Genomic DNA, 21,895 nt, shown 5'->3' on the forward strand with positions numbered 1-21,895 from the left:
TCTGGGAAATTTTAAAGATTTTTTCTGTGTGTTTTTTTGTTTGTTTTTTTATAGCCACGGTCCAGAACGACATCAGTTTTTTTTAAAGGGCCAGGAAAAGTGGTGATGGTTGCCATTTGCATGTAAGTACCATTTAAAATAGAAATATATTATTTTTGGGACGCCTGGGTGGCTCAGACGATTAAGCGTCTGCCTTCGGCTCAGGTCATGATCCCAGGGTCCTGAGATCGAGCCCTATGTCGGGCTCCCTGCTGAGCAGGGAGCCTGCTTCTTCCTCTGCCTGCTGCTTCCCCTGTTTGTACGCTCACTCTCTCTGTCAAAAAAAAAAAAAAAGAAATATATTATTTTTAATGTGTATATCTATGAATGTAAAAATTTATTACTTGGTATTTAGGTAAAGGGTTATAAGTTCATGTTATTAGAAGGAAGTTGAATGAGGCTTTGTTAATATTGTCAGTAAAATGATGAGGGAAGAGTCCACATAGATATCCATGCTTGTGCTGGGTCTATTTTTGGAGTGGTTAGGATGTAAGAATAGTTGCTCTCTGAAAATTCTTTTATTTTCATTGGAGTTGAAAGAAGTCTTTTTTAAAAAGGTGAATTGGCTGAGATCATTTTTTGAGTAATTAAATCAACCTGGTCATAACTACTGAAGAATATCTATATTCTTGTTTTTCCCCATTTAACTTGGAGGAACATAATTGATATTTGTGCCTCTTCTTTTTCCTTCTGTCTTCTTGATTCCTATTGTTTTGTTATCTTTTTTCTCTTTTGCTGATTAATCTATTTTAGGATATTTAAAAGTATTAATTCCATAATTCATTAGTTTGTTTATTTCTAAAATATATACATATGACATGTCAGGAATTGTGGTAGGGTCTTGAAATACAAAGATACAATTCATAATTCTCATCTTTAAGGATTGGAGGGGCACTAGCCTGGAGAATGTCATGTACAGTAATGTAGAGAAGAGATGATGATGCACTAAACTGAGATAATGAAGGTAGGGATGGAAAGACATGTTTAGGTCCAAGAAGTTTTAGGAGGTATGGTCAAGGATGGGCCCAGGTTTCTGGTTTGGACAATTGGATAGATAATGGCATCATCATTGAGAGAAGGAGCACTTGAAGGAGGGGCAGGCTGGCAGCAAAGGAAATGATGAGTGTATTTTTGAGCTTGAGTGATCTGCCTGTAGGGCACCCAAGTGGAGTTGGTCAATGGCATTAATTCGTCTCTTCAGTAAAGTGAGGTTAGCAATTAAAACTTTCTTCATTGGAAGAATGTATGTAATATATGTAAACTGCTTAGTGTAATACCTAGTACATAACAGGTCCTTAATAAATACTAATATATGTTGGGTCTGAAGCTCACAAAGGAAAGCTGGATTAGGGATTTAGAGTTGAGGGTTATTAATATAGAGATGATAATTAAAGCCATAGGAGTAATTTTTTTTTTTTTTTTGAGATTTTATTTATTTATTTGACAGAGAAAGACACAGTGAGAGAGGGAACACAAGCAGGGGGAGTGGGAGAGGGAGAAGCAGGCTTTCCTGCTGAGCAGGGAGCCAGATGCGGGGCTACATCCCAGGACCCTGTGATCATGACCTGAGCCGAAGGCAGACACTTAACGACTGAGCCACCCAGGTGCCCCAAGCCACAGGAGTAATTAAGATCACCTGGAGAATGTGTATGAAGTGTGAGGAAGAAAAATCCCTCAGGAGGAAACCTTGAAGAATGCTAACATCTGTGAAATGGGTAGAGGAAAAGAGCCTGCAGAGGAGACTGAGGAAGAGAAAGGAGCAAGACAGAAAGGAAAGCAAATCAGGAACTAGGAGGAAAACCAGGGATATCATGGACGCCAAGGAAGACAGTCCTTTAAGAAAAAAGTGGCGTATGCTTCTGTGAGATTAAGGAAAATACTAAAATGTTTTCAGGAATTTAGTAGCACGAAACAGTTGTGGTATTGATAAGAATAATCTACTGAGGTATCTGAGGCATAAGCCATTGTTAAATGGACTGAAGACTTAGTGCAAAATGTGGAAAATGGATACAGCAAGAGGAGCTATAATTCTTTCAATGAAGTGGAAAAGAGGGGAAAGAGCTGGAAGGGGATGTATAGTTTCCTTATTTATACAATGAGGATATTAATATTTATATAATAATAGTGTTATAATAAAACATGGTAAGTGACTAAGTGTAGTGCCCGAGGTAAACTGTACCAGTCATTACTGTTGGAATCTGAACAGCTAGCTTCCTCAGAGCTAACCATGTTTATTTTTAGCATCTATTATCTTCTAGTATGACTCTGAGACTGCTTGGTCTAGATTTGTCTTCACCTCTGGCATCTGGCACCTTCACATCTGGCCTGCTTAAGTAAATAGACTTTGTGACATTAGTGTGCTGGACAATATCAAGTGTAGATCCTCTTTAACCTACCCTAAGACACTTAATTTCTTTTCTAACTTTACTTCATCCAAATATAAAACACACTCTTCTCATAAGTTCTCAAAATACACTTAAGTAATTTGTTTACACATATCATGTTTCTTCATTTGAATATTTAATGATATCATAATCTGTGTTTTTCAAATTTATTCTCTTATTACCTAAAATATAATAAATTCTTAAAGGCTAGAGATTCTTTTTAATTTACTTTGAACAGAATCTAGTATGGAGGTTTATATACTCAATTAAATAAGCTTTTGGTGGAAATTTTTATCAAAACCTATGCTAAATTGTTTTATCTTTCTCTCCTAGCAATGGATTAAACTGCTTCTTTAAATTTCTTGCCTGGATTTATACCGGTTCAGCAAGTATGTTCTCTGAAGCTATACACTCTTTATCTGATACTTGTAATCAGGTAAGGTGTAAAAGTTTTTTTCTTATTAATTTTAAAGTAAATTTTTTAAGGCTTTAGTCTAAAAGTTGACCTATTTAAAAAACAGATGATTCCTATAGTTGGCTTGAGGAATAAAATGAAAGTTTTTTTTACTTTTGATGATGAAGTACATAGAAATTTGATCATAGTATTTTATTTATTATTATTTTTTAAATCAAGGATCTTCTTTATTACTTTGGTTTTGAGAGAGAGAAAATGAGGTGAGTGGGTAGGGAGAGGGGCAGAGGGAGAACGAGAAACTCAAGCAGGCTCCACACCCATTATGGAGCCCAGTGCAGGGCTTGATCTCATAACCCTGAGATCATGACCTGAGCTGAAATCAAGAGTCAGATGCTTAACTGACTGAACCACCCAGGTGCCCCTGATCATATTTAAAGCACGTTGTTATGCTTTAAGAACTTACAACAGTGGAATATGAAGTATAACATTATCAGTAGTAAGTGTTGGGCAGAATCTTTTGTATAAGAGATTCTTATCATTAGGTAGAAATTTGGTCTCTGAATATGAATTCTTATGACTATAGGGGCCAATTAAGTTTTTTGAATAAAGCTATAAAATAATTGAGGTGCCTGGGTGGCTCAGTGGGTTCAGTTTCTGACTCTTGATTTTGGCTCAGGTTGTGATCTCAGGGTCATGGGATCGAGCCCCACATTGGGCTCCATGCTTAGTGTGGAGTCTGCTTGTCCCTCTCCCTCTGCTCCTCCTCTGTGCGCGCGCACACACACACACACACACTCTCTCGCTCAAATAAAGAAATAAAGTCTTAAAAAAAAAAGCTATAAAATAATCACAAGTGATTAATGAACTAAAATGATTTCACATTAGACTGTTTTTTTTTTCTTTAGATTTTATTTATTATAGAGAGATTGAGAGCATGAGCCGGGGGAGGGCCAGAGGGAGAAGGAGAGGGAGAATCTCAAACAGACTCTCTGCTGAGCATGGAGCCTGATGTGGGGCTTGATCTCACAATCTTGAGGTCATGACCTGAGCTGAAATCCAGAGTTGGACGCTTAACTGACTGAGCCACCCAAGTGCCCCTAAACTGGGATTTTTAATTCCTTTGCTTGAATGTACAAATGAAGAAAGATTTTTATAAAATTAAGAGCAAAAAACAAAACCCAAAGCCAGCAGAAGGAAGGAAATAATAAAGATTAGAGAAGAAATAAATGATATAGAAACTAGAAAAACAATAGATCAATGAAACCAGGATCTGATTCTTTCTTTTTTTTTTTTTAATGAGAGCACACATATTCCGTGTAAGCGATGGGGGAGAGTGGCAGAGGGAGAGAGAATTTTAAGCAGACTCCACCGTTATCATGGAGCCCCACATGGGACTCGATCTCACAACCCTGAGATCATGACCTGAGTCAAAGTCGAGAGTCAGATGCTTACCAGCTGAGCCACCCAGGCGCCCCTAGGAGCTGGTTCTTCGAAAAAAATCAGCAAAATTGATAAGCCTCTAGCTAGATTGATCAAGAAGAAAAGAAAAAGAACTCAAAAATCACAAATGAGAGAGAAATAACCAATACCACAGAAATGCAGAAGACGGTAAGAGAATATTATGAAAAGTTATGTGCCAACAAATTGGATAACCTAGATGAAATGGATAAATTAAACTACCAAAACTAAAGCAGGAAGAAAGAGAAAATTTGAACAGACTGATGACTAGCAAGGAAATTGAATCAGTAATCAAAAACTCCAGGGGTGCCTACGTGGCTCTGATGGTTAAGCATCTGTCTTTGGCTCAGGTCATGATCTCCAGGTCCTGGGATTGAGCCCCTCATCTGGCTCCCTGCTCAGCGGGGGAGTCTCCCTCTGTCTCTCCGCCCTGCTCATGCTCTCTCTCTCTCTCTCTCACATGAATAAATAAAATCTTTAAAAGAAAAAAAAAAAAAGCCTCCCAACAAATGAAAGTACAGGACCAGACGGCTTTGCAGATGATTTCTACCAAACATTTAAAGAAGAGTTAATACCTATTCTTCTGAAACTATCCCAGAAAAATAGAAGAAGGAGAACTTCCAAATCCATTCTATGAAGCCGACATTACCCTGATACCAAAACCAGGTAAAGATACCACCAAAAAGGAGAACTACAGGCCAAACCTCTGATGAACATAGATACAAAAATCCTCAACAAAATACTAGCAAACCAAATCCAACAATACATTAAAATAATCATTCACCACAGTCAAGTGGGATTTATTCCTGGGGTGCTAGGGTGGTTCAGTATTCCCAAATCAATCAATGTGATACATCACATCAATAAGAGAAAGGATAAGAACCATTTGATCCCTTGGGGGGATGGGTTGGCCTGGTGATGGGTATTAAAGAGGGCATATACTGCATGGAACACTGGGTGTTATATGTAAACAATGAATCGTGGAACGCTGCAAAAAATAAAAATAAAGGAACCATATGATCCTTTCAATAGATGGGGGAAAAGCACTTGATAAAGTACAACATCCATTCATAATAAAAACCCTCAACAAAGTAGGTTTAGAGGGAACATACGTCAACAAATAAAGGTCTTATATGAAAAACTCGCAGGGAACATCATAGTGAATGGGGGAAAACTGAGAGCTTTTCCCCTAAGGTCAGGAACAAGACAAGGATTTCCACTCTCACCACTTTTATTCAACATAGTACTGGAAGTTCTAGCCACAGCAACCAGACAACAGAAAGAAATAAAAGGCATCCAAATTGATAAGGAAGAAGTAAAACTGTCACTATTTGCAGATGACATACATGGTATATATAGAAAATCCTAAAGACTCCCCCAAGAAACTACTAGAACTGGTAAGTGAATTAAATAAAATCTTAGGATGCAAAATCACCATACAGAAATCCGTTGCATTTCTATATACTAATAATGAAGCAGCAGGAAGAGAAGTTAAGAAAACAATCACATTTACAATTGTATCAAAAATAATAAAGTCTGTAGGAATAAACTTAATCAAAGAGGTGGGAAAACTATAAAACACCAATGAAAGAAATTTAAGAAGACACAAAGAAATGGAAAGACATTCCATGCTCATGGATTGGAAGAACAAATATTGTTAAAATGTCGTATTACCTAAAGCAATCTACAGATTTAATGCAGTCCCTATCAAAATACCAACATTTTTCACCAAATTAGAACAAACCTAAAATTTGTATAGACCACAAAAGACCCTGAAGAGCCAAAAGAATCTTGAAAAAAGAAAAGCTAAACTGGTGGTATCACAATTCCAGGCTTCAAGTTATATTACAAAGCCATATTAATCAAAATAGTATGGAACTGGCACAAAAATAGACACATAGATCAATGGAACAGAATAGAAAACCCAGAAATAAACCCACAATTATATAGTCAATTAATCTTCAACAAAGCAGGAAAGAATATCCAGTGGGAAAAAGACAGTATCTTCCATAAATGGTGTTGGGGAAACTGGATAGCTACATAGCAAAAGAATGAAACTAGACAACTTCCTTACATTGTACCCAAAAATAAATACAAAATGCATTAAAGACCTAAACATGAGACCTGAAACCATAAAAATGCAGAAGAGAGCAGAGGCAGTAATTTCTTTGACAAAGTATTGGGACTACATCAAAATAAAAAGCTTTTGCACAGTGAAGGAAACAGTCAACAAGACTAAAAGGCAACCTATTGAGTGGGAGAAGATATTTGCAAATGACATATTTGATAAAGGGTTAGTATCCAAAATATATAGAGAACTGATACAATTCAACACCCCCCAAAACAAATAATCCAATTAAAAAATGGGCAGAAGACATAAATAGATATTTCTCCAAAGAAGACATGCAGATGGCCAACAGACACATGAAAGGATGCTCAGCATCACTCCTTATCAGGGAAATGCAGATCAAAACTACAATGAGATATTACCTCACACCTGTCAGAATGGTTAAAATCAAAAACACAAACACCAGTATTGACAAGGATGAAGAAAAAGGAATGCTCGTGCACTGTTGGTAGGAACGCAAACTGGTACAGTCGCTGTGGAAAACAGTATGGAGGTTCCTCAAAAAGTTAAAAATGGAACTATAATACAGTAGTTGCACTACTGGGTATGATCCAAAAAATACAAGAACACAGGCACCTGGGTGGCTCAGTCGGTTAGGCATCTGCTTTCAGCTCAGGTCATGATCCCAGGACCCTGGAATCAAGCCCTCCATCAGGCTGCCTGCTCGGCGGGGAGTCTTCTTCTCCCTCTCCTGCTCCCCCTGCTTGTGCTCTCTCTCTCTTTCTGTCAAATAAGTAAATAAAATCTTAAAAAAAAATACGAGAACACTAATTCAAAGGGATACATGCTTAACGACTGAGCCACCCAGGCGCCCCTCTATTGGGTTTTTAAAAAATGTTTTATCCATCTCTCTGTATGTTGAAAATTTCCGTAATATAAAGTGCAAAAAGACATGATGTCAATTGTGATCATCTTTTCAAGCACACACACACCCCTCCCTGAAATCTCTTACAAATATATTCACAAAAGCAACATTAACAACTATATACAAGTGTATATAAAGATAGTCTGAAATATCCATCAGACTCTTAAATGATTCCCTCTCCTGTCCTATTTGATTTCTTTACAATGAGAATGTGTTAGTGTTCTAACTAGAAAAACAAATTAATTTCTGTAATAGATTGAGTGGCAACAGAGGTAAATAAAAGCTGAGATCATTTGGTATTAGTGCTTTGAGAATCCTTGGTGAAGAGTTTGTCTTGATTAGCGTGGTCAGAAAGGCTTTGATGAAAAAGATTTCAACTGGGCCTTACTGAGTAGATGGAAATTGTATTTCTTATGTTCTTTTGAAAACTATTTTAGGGGCCCTTGGGTGGATCAGTTGGTTAAGCGTATGGCTCTTAATTTTGGCTCAGGTCATGATCTCAGGGTTGTGAGATCGAGCCCCATGTTGGGTTCTGCACTGGGTGTGGAGCCTGCTTGAGGTTCTCTTTCTCCCTCTCTGGCTGCCCCTCCCCGACCCCGCTTGTGCGCCCTCTCTCTCTCTTCTAAAAAAAAAAAACAAAACTGTTTTAGAAGTATAATAATATTTTTAAAAATTAATTCTAAAGAACTCCTGCAACTCAATAGCAAAAAACCTGATTAAAAAATGGGCAGAGGATCCGAATTGATATTTTTCCAACTAAGACATATAAATGGCCAAAAAGTACACGAAAAGGTGCTCAGCATCACTAATCAAGGAAATGCAAATTAGAACCTCAATGAGCTATCACCTCACACCAGTTAGAAGGGCTGTTACCAAAAAGAAGAAATAAGTGTTGGTGAGCATGTAGAGAGAAGGAAACCCTTGTGCACTGTTGATGGGAATGTAAATTGGTACAGGTGCTATGAAAAATAGTATGGAGGGTCATTAAAAAAAAAAAAAAAAGAACTACCATATGATCCAGCAATTCCACTTCTGGAATTCTTATCTAAAGGAAACAAAATCCTATGAAAATATATCTGCACCCTCATGTTCAGTGCAGCATTATTTATAATAGCCAAGACTTGGAAACAATGTTAATGTCCATTTTGATAGATGAATGGATTAAAAAAAATATAGTATGTATGTATGTACACACACACACACACACACACAGGAATATTATTCAGCCATTAGAGAAAAAAAGAAATCCTGCCATTTGTGACAACATGGATGGACTTTGAGGGCATTACGCTAAGTGAAATAAAGTCAGAGATAAATACTGAATGATCTCACTTATATGTGGAATAAAATAAAAACACCCCAAACTTATGGATATAGAAAACAGATTGGTGGTTGCCAGAGACAGGAAGTTAGTGGAGGTGGGTGAAATGGGTGAAGGTGGTCAAAAGGTACAAACTTCCAGTTTTTAAAAAATTAATTTGTTGTAATATTTTTATAACTATAGTATTTTTTTCTTTACCTCTTGAGAGACTAAAATACCTCAAGTTTTAAATTTAGACCTGTGCTTCTAGTGATATTTAGGTTTACAATTTCTGTACAGTTCATTTTTTAAAACTTTTCTGCTAAGTAATATACAGTACATCATTAATATTAATTGATATGAATTTATCGAGCACCTGAGTTTATAATGTAGTGTTTAGAAGAAATCAGTCTTTGCTCTTCTGTAAGGGGGTCAGAACAATTAGGAAGATATTCCAAGATGACATTTAAGCAGTTGCATGATAGTATGATACTGAAGGAAAAATCAAAAAAGGAAAGGAAAATCATGGAGGGGGAAGCATTTATAATGCTTCTTAGCCAGTAGATATTAATATCCATTATGTTGCAAACCAAACAGATGTAGGTTATATTTACATATATATATGTATCAGTGTGTATATTTATATATGTGTACACACACATTGTAATTATGCAGAAAAAGGTGTGAAAGGACACATACCAAATCTATCTCATGTTACCCTACCTCTGGGGGTAGTGAGGGGGACAGGATTAGGGATGGTCTGTGATACCTTATTTTTATAGGAAAAACTAATAAATTTGGTCCACGTTCAGTTTATGAAAAACTTGATATCCTATACTTCATTGTGTGGCCAACCTGAATATTAAGGATTTTAAAAATAATTGAATACCCATTGGCTATTTTGTAAACATTATAAACACACACACACATATATGCACACACATATACATAGTGTGAATTAATGAATATTTCAATTTAATTTGCAAGTTTAAAAGGATTCTGTGTTCTATCTTAATTTGCTCTCATTTTCTTGGTTTGATTCACTGAAAAGCCATCATCTCTGTTTTAGGTAGTTTTAACTCTCTTTTTCTTTGGAATCCAGTAGAAAAAAAACTGTAATACTCTGTGTATTTAGGGTAGGATTTCCAATATCAAAACTTAAAAGTCCAGTCATATATTTGTTTTAGCCATTTTCAAGGTGGTGTAATCTCTATTTTACTAGAGAGAATGTTTCTATCAAGTTTTTTGTAACCTACGGGGAAACCTCATCTATGAAGAATTTGGTTGTCTTGAAGCTTTACCTATCTGATTATTTGATACCATGCTGAAAAAATGGAAAAGCCCCAGATTAGGGAAATAATACCACGTAGGGTATTCACTAGGAGGCCTTGTATTTTTATTAAACAAATAATTCTAATAAGGTAATCTTTTTTGGATCTCTAAACTCACATCAAATTAGAATAGAAAGGACTTACTAGGGGCAAGCATACTAATATCGGGAGTTTCCAGTGGATAACTCTTTTTAACAAAAGATGCAATTGAAAAACCAAATAAATGAAAGAAAGACAGGAAGAAAAGATCAAGTCTGGGGAGGAAGGAAGGAAGGAGAGAAAGGTGGTAACTAGGATTAAAGACATGTTTGTATTTTTGCCATATTTACTTTATGTTTTTGGGTTTTTTTTTTTTAATTTTTTAAAATGTTTTATTTATTTATTCATGAGAGTCAGAGAGAGAGAGAGGCGGAGGCAGAGGGAGAAGCAGGCTTCCCACCTAGCAGGGCGCCTGATGCGGGACTCGATCCCAGGACCCTGGAATCATGACCTGAGCCGAAGGCAGATGCTTAACCATCTGAGCCACCCAGGCGCCCCTGTGTTTTTGGTTTTTTAAAGAAATAAAGTCTTAGTTGTAATTAGCCCTACATCTTTATTCCCTCCTTCCACACCCCAGATAATGTACATATTGATATGTATACTCCTTGTGCATGGCTTTGGAAGATCTGGTAGAAATATATTTGTCTGTATACAATGTATACTATTTAAAATTTTTACTGTCTTTTATTTGTATAGCAATATGTTACTTTTCCTATAAAAATATCAGATATTACAGACTATCCTAATCCTACTTCTCTCCTCAGAGGTATAAACAGTTGAATGTATATTCTTTTAGACCTTTTGCTTTGCTTTACATTATATGTTGTCTACAAAACAACGTAAGTTTTTTTGTACCTTACACACTGTTCCTGATTTTTTTTTTTCTTCCACTTTAATGGTATGTGTAGGAGCTTTTACCATGTCAGTATAGAAAGCTCTGTCTCAACTCCATTCTTTTAAACTGTTGTAGATGTAACTATGGTTTGGCAATACCAGCATTTATTTTGCCATTCCTTATTGAGGGATTTTTAGGTTGGCTTTCACATTTTTTGTCTTTATAAGCAATGGTGTTTTGAACCCCTTCGGGTTCATCTTTATTTCTCTAAGGTAAGGACTGTAAACCAGAATTGCTGGGCTGTTGTGTATGTGCATGTGAAGTGGTTCTTTGCCATTGTCAGATTGCACACTCCAGATTGGTTCTACCACACTATACTCTCCATCTTGCTAATAATTATTTACCCTTTTTTCTTCTTCTCCGTAGGGTTTACTAGCAGTGGGCATCAGTAAGTCTGTTCAAACACCAGATCCTACTCATCCGTAAGGACATTGCCTTTATTTTATTTTATTTTTTGGCAGCAAGTCATTGAAATAAAAGCAGTTGAATTTTGGAAGTCTCCTGCAGTTTATATACCTGCATTTTTGTGTTAAAGATTTGGTCAGTTCTTTCACTATAGGATCTAAAATGTAGGACTCAAACACAGTGTCAAAATAAATTCAAGATATAATTTGAAATTTGTGTTTAAATTATTTTTATGCTTTGTAACAGCATAGAGATCTTGTCCTCTTCATATTTGATAATTAATAACAAAGCACATATTTTGATCTTAGAGTTCTATTTTATTTGGTTAAAGGAAACATTCTACATCTAGACTAATAGGCACTGAATCTAAAATTGTAGTGATAACTTTTATTAAATCCATATTTATTGTATTTTAATCCTGTTGTGATTTGGAAATAGTATTCTGCTAACATTTTAAAATTATTTATTTGTAAAATGAGTATTCTTTTATATTATTTTGAGTCACATCAGTTATTTTATAGAGATTTTTTCCTTTTACTAACATACCCAGCTAATACTTTTGAATTCCACATGTATCATTTATTTAACAAGTTTCAATAATAAAATTTGATCAGTCTTAAGGCAGAAAAAATGTACTTTTATTTCTGTAAGGGAGTCTGCCTCTGTGCTTTATATAAAGGCCTTTTTTTTGCTTAAAAGCAAGACACTACTGTTTTCTCATAAATGATAGTATATTTTGAATATCCTAGAACTATCAATAAGCAATTATAGAGAGCAGGTAGCTTTCTTATCTACTAATTACGCATCATTACACTATTTTACTGTGTCAAGAAAAGAATTTTTTTCCTGATTAGTTTTATACACCAAAATTTTTAAAACAGGATAAAATTTTATAATTTTAGGTTGTGAAGATTTCTTTTTAAGGTATTTTCAATGATCTACTTGAGTGCTGCTCAATAGAATTTTCTACAGTGATAGAAATATTTTATATCTGTCCAGTATGATAGTCAGTAGCTACACGTGGCTGTTGAGCATTTGGAATGTGGCTAGTGTAAAGATCTACATTTAAATTTTTATTGTTTTAATTAATTTAAATTTAAATAGCGTTATGTGGCTGATGACTAATATGGGACAGTGAAGATCTACATAGTTAAAATTTTCAGTCAGAACCTACAATTTTTTGAAAACACATAGAAGGAAAGTATTAGCACTTAATTTAGATCTTAATTTACTTTAATTGAAATAAATATATATATATCCTATATTACTTTGGGGGGTACATTTAGAAAAAGTAAGTTTTTCTAAATCAAATAGGTAGAACATTGTCATATCTATAAACTGAGAATTCCCTATTGCAATATTACTACATATTTGCAGAAATAATTAAAAACAGTTTTAATTAAGACCTATTGTTTAAATTTGCCTCTGCCAGAAGGGTGCCATAGAGTTTGGCTTTGGGAGTAAATTTCCCAGGAAATATTTTTATTAATGAGTGATTCCTTTCCTCGTATAGTATTATCATGTTTTTGAGCTTCTTAAAACTCAGTATTTTATTGATACATACAGTAATACAAAATAATACACATATTGACCAAAGATTCTTTAAAAATGAGGTTTTTTTTAAAAACTTGCCATAAAAACGCCCGAAAAACTGAAGCTCATAGTCCTAATAATAGTAGTTAGTTGCTGTGTGCTAAACTATTCAGAACCAGCCCCAAGTATCCAACATCAAATTATAGGCAAGAAGACCAAATGAAGCTGTGTTACAGGGAAATTTAAATGTCTTCCTCTACATTAAACACCTGAATGCATTTTTAAAAAGATGAATTTTATCAGTATTTGTGGTACATAATAGTGAATTGACTCTATGTAATCAGAACAGACTATATGGAAGAGGGATTAGAAAATACCTGAATTCAGTCATATTCACTGTTTTTCTATATTTTCAAAGATCTTGCAGTTTTTTCCCTTTATATGTTATTTTCCAATTAGATTTAAGTTTGGCATTTACATTTTACTTAAATATAAAACCATAAACATCTTTATATTGTAAGAAGTTTTTGGTTTTCTTTTTCATTGACTTATTCAACATATATTATAAAACGATTTGTATTTTTTGTAAACTACTTTTTTTTTATTTTTCAGGTATGGATTTTCAAATATGCGCTATATTGCTTCACTAATTAGTGGTGTTGGTATTTTCATGATGGGTGCGGGATTATCTTGGTACCACGGAATCATGGGATTGCTTAATCCTCAACCAATGGAATCCCTTCTATGGGTAATCTTTTTTTCCCCTCAGTTTTCAAGTAATATAAGAGTGATTAGGTACAGTAGAATGCCTTTGTCATATTGATGTTAAAGAAAGTGACTAACACATGCCTTTTGGACTGTAATACGGGGTTATGTATCTGTAGTTGTGTTTTTTAGAACATGACTACACATGACCTCTAAATTCATATGGTCCAATGATGTTGAGCAAGAGTATCTCTGTAGGTACAGGGCACCTGGCTGGCTTAGTGGTGGATTGTGTGACTCTTGAGCTCAGGGTTGTGAGTTCGAGCCCCACATTGGGTGTAGAGATTACTTAAAAATAAAATCTTAAAAAAAAAGAAGAAAGAAAAGAGTATCTCTGTAGGTACAATCATTAAGTACTGACTCCTGGGTTAAAATCTTGGGCAGTTCCATTAATTTCTTCAGTTATATTGAAGAACAAGAAGATCTCTGTTCATTTTTAGTCCCAAGAATAATCTGTCAGTAATTAAAATATCCAGTGCCACAGACAGTCATAAGTTGGAATTGTTGTATTTAAAGATTTTTTTTTTTTCACTCATGTAGGTAGGAAGCCTGTACCGGGGGAATGGGAGGATGGGAGCATGGTCACCTTCTGTATTTTCCTCGCTAGGGCTTCTGCCCTTCTCTCCTACTCCTGAGCTTGCCTCTGGCAGCACCAAAGGTAGGGAGAGAGGACAGAAAATACTACTCTGTTGTACTTTACTGGCACCAGCATCATTTTACATTGGATTCCTCTGACCTTTGTAGATACTTAAAGCTGCCTTTTTCTCTCGTGGAAACTTCTTGGAGATTACCCTGCATGTCCACTCTGACTCTAGCTCCCTTGACAAGCACGGATTGGTCATTTGGCACCCCCTTTTAGCTTCTGCTTCTTAGGATGTAGTTCCAGACTCTCTGCTGAGGTTGCCTTGCATTTTCAAGAAGGCTCTTTGGGCATTTGATCTCTTTTCCAAAGACTCTTACTCAGAATCCTGTTTGGGCTCTGTGTGTTAAAACAGACATCTTTAATGCCCTCCCAGTGAGAGTGCAGTTTTGTTTTTTTTTCCCCAAACATAATCATCTACTCTGTTGACACAGTCAATATCAGTAGACTTGCCAATAAATTTATTTTTATATGTGAATTAGACATAGTTCACTGTAATCTCTAAACACCAGGGACACACATCCAGCTTTCTGAACAATCTTAACAGCTTAATAGCTTTCTCCAAAGAAATCTTCACTTTTGGCCTTAACCTTAGCTCTTCCTCATGGGTTAGTGGGTGTGGAGCTAGGAGTTGTAAAATGAGGCTTGGGCGTTCTCTATGCAAAGCCTGAAGAAATGGTACAGCACCTCATTTTGGAATGTGGGAGTACTTATAGCCTAATTTGTTCTCAGTTGGAATGAATCTCATTTAACATCTTTTCCTCCATTCTGAAAAGGTTCAGCCACTTTATAGATACCTCATTCTTATAGCATTCATCTGAATTGTATAGTATTATTTTACAGAGACTAAGTGGTTAATGAAAATTAGTTAAATTTTCAATTGTGTTTAAGTTTTAAAGCTACTAGGAGCTCAGGGTGCCTGGGTGGCTCAGTCGGTTATGCACCTGATTCTCAATCTCAGCTCAGGTCTTGATCTCAGGGACCTGAGTTCAAGCTCCGTGTTGGGCTCCATGCTGGGTGTGGAGCCTATTTAAAAAAAAAAAAAATGCTAGAAGCTCTTCTATCTTTTTGCAACTAAATGAGGTTACATCAGACTATGACTCTTAGTTAATAAATAATAGAGTCAATGCACCATAGACCAATTTATGTTTATTAGGTATTGGAATCTTTTGCTGATATATGCTGTTTCCCTTTATTAGGTGATAAGTGTGTCTTAAATCCTTTCAGGAAGGAGATAGAAGGATTAAAAAACATATTGGACAGTTTAGCTACTGTTTTAATTATGTTGTAGGTTGGCAGTAAGATTCAGTGGAGATAGCCTAGAGTTGAGACTGGAAAACCCATATTCTAGCTTTTACCCTGATATCATTTCTATGTACTCAAGCAAATCACATAGCCTTGGGACATCTCAGTTTCCGTAACAGAATTATAAGAGTATTAGACTAGGTTCAGAATTTTCCAAACTTCTGTTTCAGGGAAGCCCAGGGTTCCAAAAAGATGATGCTGAAAATTCTACATATGTTTCGTTTGAATTTCATTGAAATTGTTAAAAATTGGTGTTGCTAGGTTATCTCTTGGATTACAGTTTTTTGTGAATCTTTATTTAATTCAAGTGTGTCCTGGTACTGCAAGGAGGGTGGTGTAATCCCCCTCTCCCAAATTGATCACTATTTATAACTGCTTATCTTTCTGAATCAGGATTGGTACTGGGCATCCAAACAAAAGCCAGAAGTTACATGGGTATGGGTATGGATCTTACTGTATCCTGGTATCCACACCCCAGATTTCAAATGTTTGTGTTCATTTTGAACTTCAGAAAATTTTTTATACTAATTTTTTCATCATTCTTATGTCATGAATTTAACTTAGGTCATGGTATAACATTCTATAGAGTAGACAGATTACTCTTCTAAGTATTAAAAAATGAAATGACCATCAAATCTTTAACTTTTATTTTTTTCCTTTTATGAAGATATATCCTCTATCTCATTGCCCTCATTTGAGCTATCTCCCATCAAGATTCTTATCTGGCTAGGATTTGAATTTATGTTTCCATTTTAAACATTATAAACTTTATGCATGAATCGTTGTGATTCTCTAATGAAATATTAACTTACACTTTATTTTAATACTTCTTTTCTAGGCATATTGTATTTTAGCGGGATCATTAGCGTCTGAAGGAGGTATGTACTGTTACAGTATCTCTTTATTCTTAATTTAGTAATATATATTCAGCAGTTCATTTTTATAAATTGCTAAATTCCACTGATTAAAGAAAAACTATTGAAATAGGAATCTACTTTGAGGGAGTAAATTCTTTGTATAATGTACTATGGTTATTCCTCTAATGGATGTGGGCAAGGGAAAAGCTGTTTTTTTTTGTTCTGGAGTATCTTAATCATAACACTCAGAACATTTGGAATGGAGTCTAAAAACATAACTATATATTGAATTTTTAAAAATTATGTTTTAGTGGGGCACCTGGGTGGCTCAGTCAAGCAGCTGCCTTCGGCTTACGTCATGATCTCAGGGTCCTGGGATTGAGCCCCGCTTTGGGCTCCCTGCTCCAGAGGGAGTCTGCTTCTCCCTCTCCCTCTGCTTGTCCCCCCGGCTTGTATTCTCTCTCTCTCTCTCTCTCTCGATCGCTCCTTCTGTTCTCTCTCTCTCTCGATCGCTCCCATTCTCTGTCAAATAAATAAAATCTTAAAAAAAAAATAAATGAAAATCAGGTTTTAGTAGTGTTAATCATGGAAGGCTGACTCTTTGCAATAAAATATTTCCAGGTTTCTGCAAGGTTCAGCCGTAGCAAGTTTCATGACAGAAAAGCGCTACATCATGTAGGAAACTGCCTAACTCGTTGTGTTCATAGTATGCTTACTTCCGATACATTGTCATTTGCTATGCATAGTGTTCCCTTAATCTTTGACAGTCTGTAAAATGGTGATAACACCACCTGCCTCAAAAGGTTGGGAGGATCAGAAGTGTTGTGCTTAGTGTGGTGCCTGCCAACTAGTTGCTGTCCAGTAAATTAAGGTCATTAAGGTGGTGGTAATGATATTTAAATTATTATGGTTTAGAAATATGGGATTCCTTGTATTATGATGATAATTGGAGTCTAGATAATGACTAGTTAATATAGAACTTTTCTTTATTGACAACCCTGGCATTAAAAGTGTTGTACCTATTTATTTTGAGAAGCCATCTTTAAAATTTGGAGGCATGAAGTTTTTTTCTTGCTGATATGAATGCTTTTCTTTCAGCAACACTTCTTGTTGCTGTAAATGAACTTCGTAGGAGTGCTCGGGCCAAAGGAATGTCATTTTATAAATATGGTATGTATGTTAGAAACCAGGTGTCTTACTTCATCTCCTTTATTTTCTAAAATTGCCCAGTACTATTGCTTTTTCCTTATAGGTGTGTACAAAATATATCTCGATGTCTTCTCTATATGGCTCTTATATTATATATCATCTCTTTTAAAAAGAGAAACATAGTGTGATATGAACATGAATACTTTATATTTGGATTTTAACTTAAGTGACTACAGTTTTTCTATATATGTTTTTATAACTAGAGAAAGTAATTTGACTTTAAATTTCAGTTACTGTCAACGTTTAAACTAATAAATTGTGTTTACATTGAAAAGGGTTTTTAAAATCAGGATCTCATACATTTTTTATCTTAATTTATATCTTAATTTTAAATGGATACTTATTAAAATGTTACATGATAGTATCAAATTAGGATTTCAGGAGTTTCTTTTCTTGTCTCTACCCCAATGATTAAGTAATGGAAAGTCGTGATCCTAGTACAAATGTTATATTACTGGAGGATACTGCAGCGGTCTTGGGAGTGACAATAGCAGCTACGTGTATGGGCCTTACTTCTCTAACAGGTAAATATTTCTTAAGTTACAGGTGATTTATTTGTACTACTTAAATAATTCTCTAATATGTGGGTATTTTCTTTTATATCACTGAATAGTTTTAAACCAATAGATTGTTAAATGCTAATTGCATTCTAACCATTTATTTGTATAAGACAAATAAGACAGTAAAAGTCTTCAGAGTTCTCTCTCAGAAATTTTCTTAGTTTGAAATAAAGACGGCTGTTGTTAGAGCATTTCTGTAATGTGCTAAACCTTTCTAGCTGTGCCTTAATAAATTATGCAACTACTCTGAGCTTAGTATTGATAATATTTGGCCTAGTGACCTCAAAGGTTTATTAAGGTAATATATGGGAGAGAACTTTAATAAACTCTAATATTGTAAATAAATATATACTGTAGCTCTGTTTCAGAAAGTCTTAGGTAAGGCCTAAGAACTTGCATTTTTACCAAGTTCTCAAGTGATGCTGATGCTGCTGGTTAAAGAACTGTACTTTGAGAACCACTGCTCTAAGGTCCCTGTAGCATGCAATTAATTCACTTCTCCCCTTTGTATCTAGAATGCTGCTAGCTATGCATCATCCTTGGTCGAATGAAAAGAGTGATCCATATCATTTTTTGTATGGCTTAATTCTCTCACAGAACCTTGATAAGAATAAGAAACAAAAGGTGGTTATTTTTTTCAGCTGTTGATCTCACAGTGTTGTCAGCGTGGGACAGGAAAAGTGCTACTGATATATCAAAAAGAAATGGATTTTATTATATTAGTAGTATGTATATGATGTTTCTAAAATGCTCTGAACCCTCACTCATGTAATGACCATATGCAAGAAATAGATCTTAAATAATTAAACCACATAATACTCCTATGTAATGTGAAGCATATTGTAGCATCTCCATTTTGTAGTATAGTAAACTTATTAGGAAAAAGTCATTAAAGGCATTAGGGAATGAATTTCAGGTCCTTTGTTTTACTAATTCTGGTTCTTTACTCACTAAAGCTGATTGATGAAATAATAGAAAATGTTAATTTACTGACTTCTTCTGTGCTTTATGTAGGTAATCCACTGTATGACAGCCTAGGTTCTTTGGGTGTGGGCACGTTATTAGGCATTGTCTCAGCATTCCTCATCTACACTAACACGGAAGCGCTCTTAGGGCGGTCCATCCAGCCAGAGCAAGTACAACGGCTTACTGAACTCCTGGAGAACGACCCATCAGTAAGGTCAGCTTATTCCAGTGATGCTGCTAAGGTTTATAAAAACATATTAAGAAATAGAAATGCTTGGTTTGTAAATACTTCCAGAAGAGTTTGTGGTTCCCTAGCCTTTAGACTTTTAATCTATGACTTTTCAGACTTGCAACCTTATAAGAAAACAAGTGAAAGCATTTAGGAAACTCCCTGTTTTCTTTTAAATTCTATATATCTTTAATTTTTAGAATAAGGAACACTTAGATGATGTAATGGGAACCAAAGTTTGCAAGTGGTTATCTCCATAATGTAGAACACTTCTGTGGAACCTTCATATTTATTTTTGCCTTATATTTGTATTATAATTACAAATTGCTATATTAAATTTAAGAAAATTTTTATTCAATGGAGAAGTGATTACCAAATTGAATATAATTTATACTCCTTTTGAAAATAGACTTCTTGTTTTAGCTCATTTTAAAAGTTTTTCCTTATAATCTTTATCTTTTAAATGATATGAAAATGAAGAACTGAAGGGGCACCTGGCTGGCTCAGTCAGTAGAGCATGCAGCTCTTGATCTTGGAGTCGTGAGTTCAAGCCCCACGTTGGGGGTAGAGTTTACTTTAAAAAAAAAAAAAATGAAGAACTGAAGACTTAGGAGATAATCAGAAGAGATATGGCATTCTAATTAGTACTTTTTAGTGAAATTCAAGTTTCAGAGTGATACGGAAGGAATAAACCTTTAAAATCCCAATTTTCTACTAACTACATATATATGTTAAACTTTAAATGAATATATTTTTCTTCTGTGTTATAACCAGATCTTTTTAAGATTATTTATTTGAGAGAGAGAAAACACAAACTGGGGAGGGCAGAGGGAAAGAATCTCAAGCAGACTCCCCGCTGAGCATAGAGCCCAACACGGGGCTTGATCCCACAACCCTGAGATCATGACTTGAGCCAAAATCAAGAGTTAGATGCTTAACAGACTTGAGCCACTCAGGCACCCTTAAAACCAGAATCTTTAAGTTAAATCTTTTAAGAATGACCTGTATATCTGAATCAGTAAAATAAATGAGTAAATTATTACTAGATTTATATTCTAAGCCCTACATTTTTAATCTGGAAAAGTAGTTACCTAGCTATATCTAGATTAGAAGTTGAATATTCTTAGAATCAGTATTAGGCTTAGTACTTGATTAGTCCATGTTAATATTCTTTTCCTTGTAGTATCTTTGTCTGATTTTGGTATCAAGGTAATACTGACATTATAGAATGAGTTGGGAAGTGTTTTCTCATCTTCTATTTTTTAGAAAAGTTTATGAACTGTTGGTATTATTTCTTCTTTTAATGTTTGGTAGAATTCACCAGTGATACCATCTGGGCATGGGCTTTTCTATGTGGGTAGTTTTTTGATTACTTACTCTACCTGTTTTCTTGTTAAGGGTCTGATCAGATTGTCTATTTCTTCTCGAGTCAGTGTCAGTAGTTTGTGTCTTTCTAGGAATTTCTGCATTAGTTCTAAGTTATCTAATTTGTTGGCATACAACCATTCAAAATTTTCCTTTGTAATCCTTTTTATTTCTTTAGGATTGGTAGTAATGTCTCCGTTTTCATTTTTGACTCTAGTAATTTGAGTCTTCCTTTTTCTCTTGGCCAGTCTGGCTAAAGGTTTGTCAATTTTGTTGATCTTTTCAGAAAACCAGCTTTTAGTTTTATTTTCTGTTGTTTTCTCTATTTCATGAATTTCTGCTCTGATCTATATTATTTCCTTCTTCTATTTGCTTTAGATTTAGTTTGCTCTTCTTTCTAGTGTCTTAAGATGGTAGTTTAAGTTTTTCATTTGGTATCTATCTTTTTAAAAATATAGGCTTTTACAGTTAGTGAATAAGCATTACTTTCACTGTATTAGTCAAATAATGAAATTTGTAATATTTTGTTAGGACTGAGGTAGATATGCTTTTTAAAAATGAAAAAATTATATAGCTTCTTGCCAATCTGGACAAGTTTTATTTCATTTTGGGTATATATAACCTTATAAATATTAAATCATTCTTATTTTTATCCTAGTTGATAAATATGCTTCTTTATTTTTATGGCTAAAGAATTTTAGACTCAGTATTTAGTAACTTGCTCAGGATCACTCAGAAGTTAGGGTCAAATGTTTTGAGTATTTGGAGTCTCATTTAGGCTTGTTTTCCTATGGCTCTCTATATCCCCAGGATTCAGAGTGTTTTTATTTTATATATCCCATAAAGAAAAGATGTTAATAGTGGTTATCATAGAAAGAAAAGAATTTCTCAACAGTTTTCTAAGGAAGATTGATTCCTGAGGGTTAGGACAGAAGGGATGAAAAGCAGTTATAACACTAGAACATCTGCTTCCCTTTCTGGGAGGCAGAATGGTATAATGGAAAGACTACTGGGTTTGGGTGTCTGAAGATCTGGAGGTGAGTCCTGCCTCTGCTGTTGACTAGCTGAATTACCTCAGGCAAGTCACTTAGGCCTCTCTTGGACTGTTTTATAATCTGTAAAGTAAAGATGCCAACTTAGCTACTTTCTGAATTCCATTCATTAAATGTTTGCCGTGTAGTTGCTACCATATTAAACATTGTATGTA

The 21,895-nt window shown here is 35.0% G+C and overlaps 1 protein-coding gene across 1 annotated transcript in view; it reads left to right on the forward strand.

Moving 5' to 3' along the window:
- SLC30A9 (solute carrier family 30 member 9) overlaps window positions 1-21,895 on the forward strand; it is a 79,902-nt gene that overhangs the window by 45,544 nt on the left and 12,463 nt on the right. Inside the window, exons 8-15 of the mRNA XM_032400268.1 lie at window positions 55-122; window positions 2,757-2,859; window positions 11,221-11,276; window positions 13,405-13,540; window positions 16,341-16,380; window positions 17,458-17,529; window positions 17,985-18,092; window positions 19,143-19,308. Of these exons, the coding sequence (XP_032256159.1) occupies window positions 55-122; window positions 2,757-2,859; window positions 11,221-11,276; window positions 13,405-13,540; window positions 16,341-16,380; window positions 17,458-17,529; window positions 17,985-18,092; window positions 19,143-19,308 (749 nt within the window). The remainder of the gene's footprint in view (window positions 1-54; window positions 123-2,756; window positions 2,860-11,220; window positions 11,277-13,404; window positions 13,541-16,340; window positions 16,381-17,457; window positions 17,530-17,984; window positions 18,093-19,142; window positions 19,309-21,895) is intronic.

Source organism: Phoca vitulina, unplaced genomic scaffold (assembly GCF_004348235.1).
Source record: "Phoca vitulina isolate PV1807 unplaced genomic scaffold, GSC_HSeal_1.0 scaffold3, whole genome shotgun sequence".
Taxonomy (NCBI): domain Eukaryota; kingdom Metazoa; phylum Chordata; class Mammalia; order Carnivora; family Phocidae; genus Phoca; species Phoca vitulina.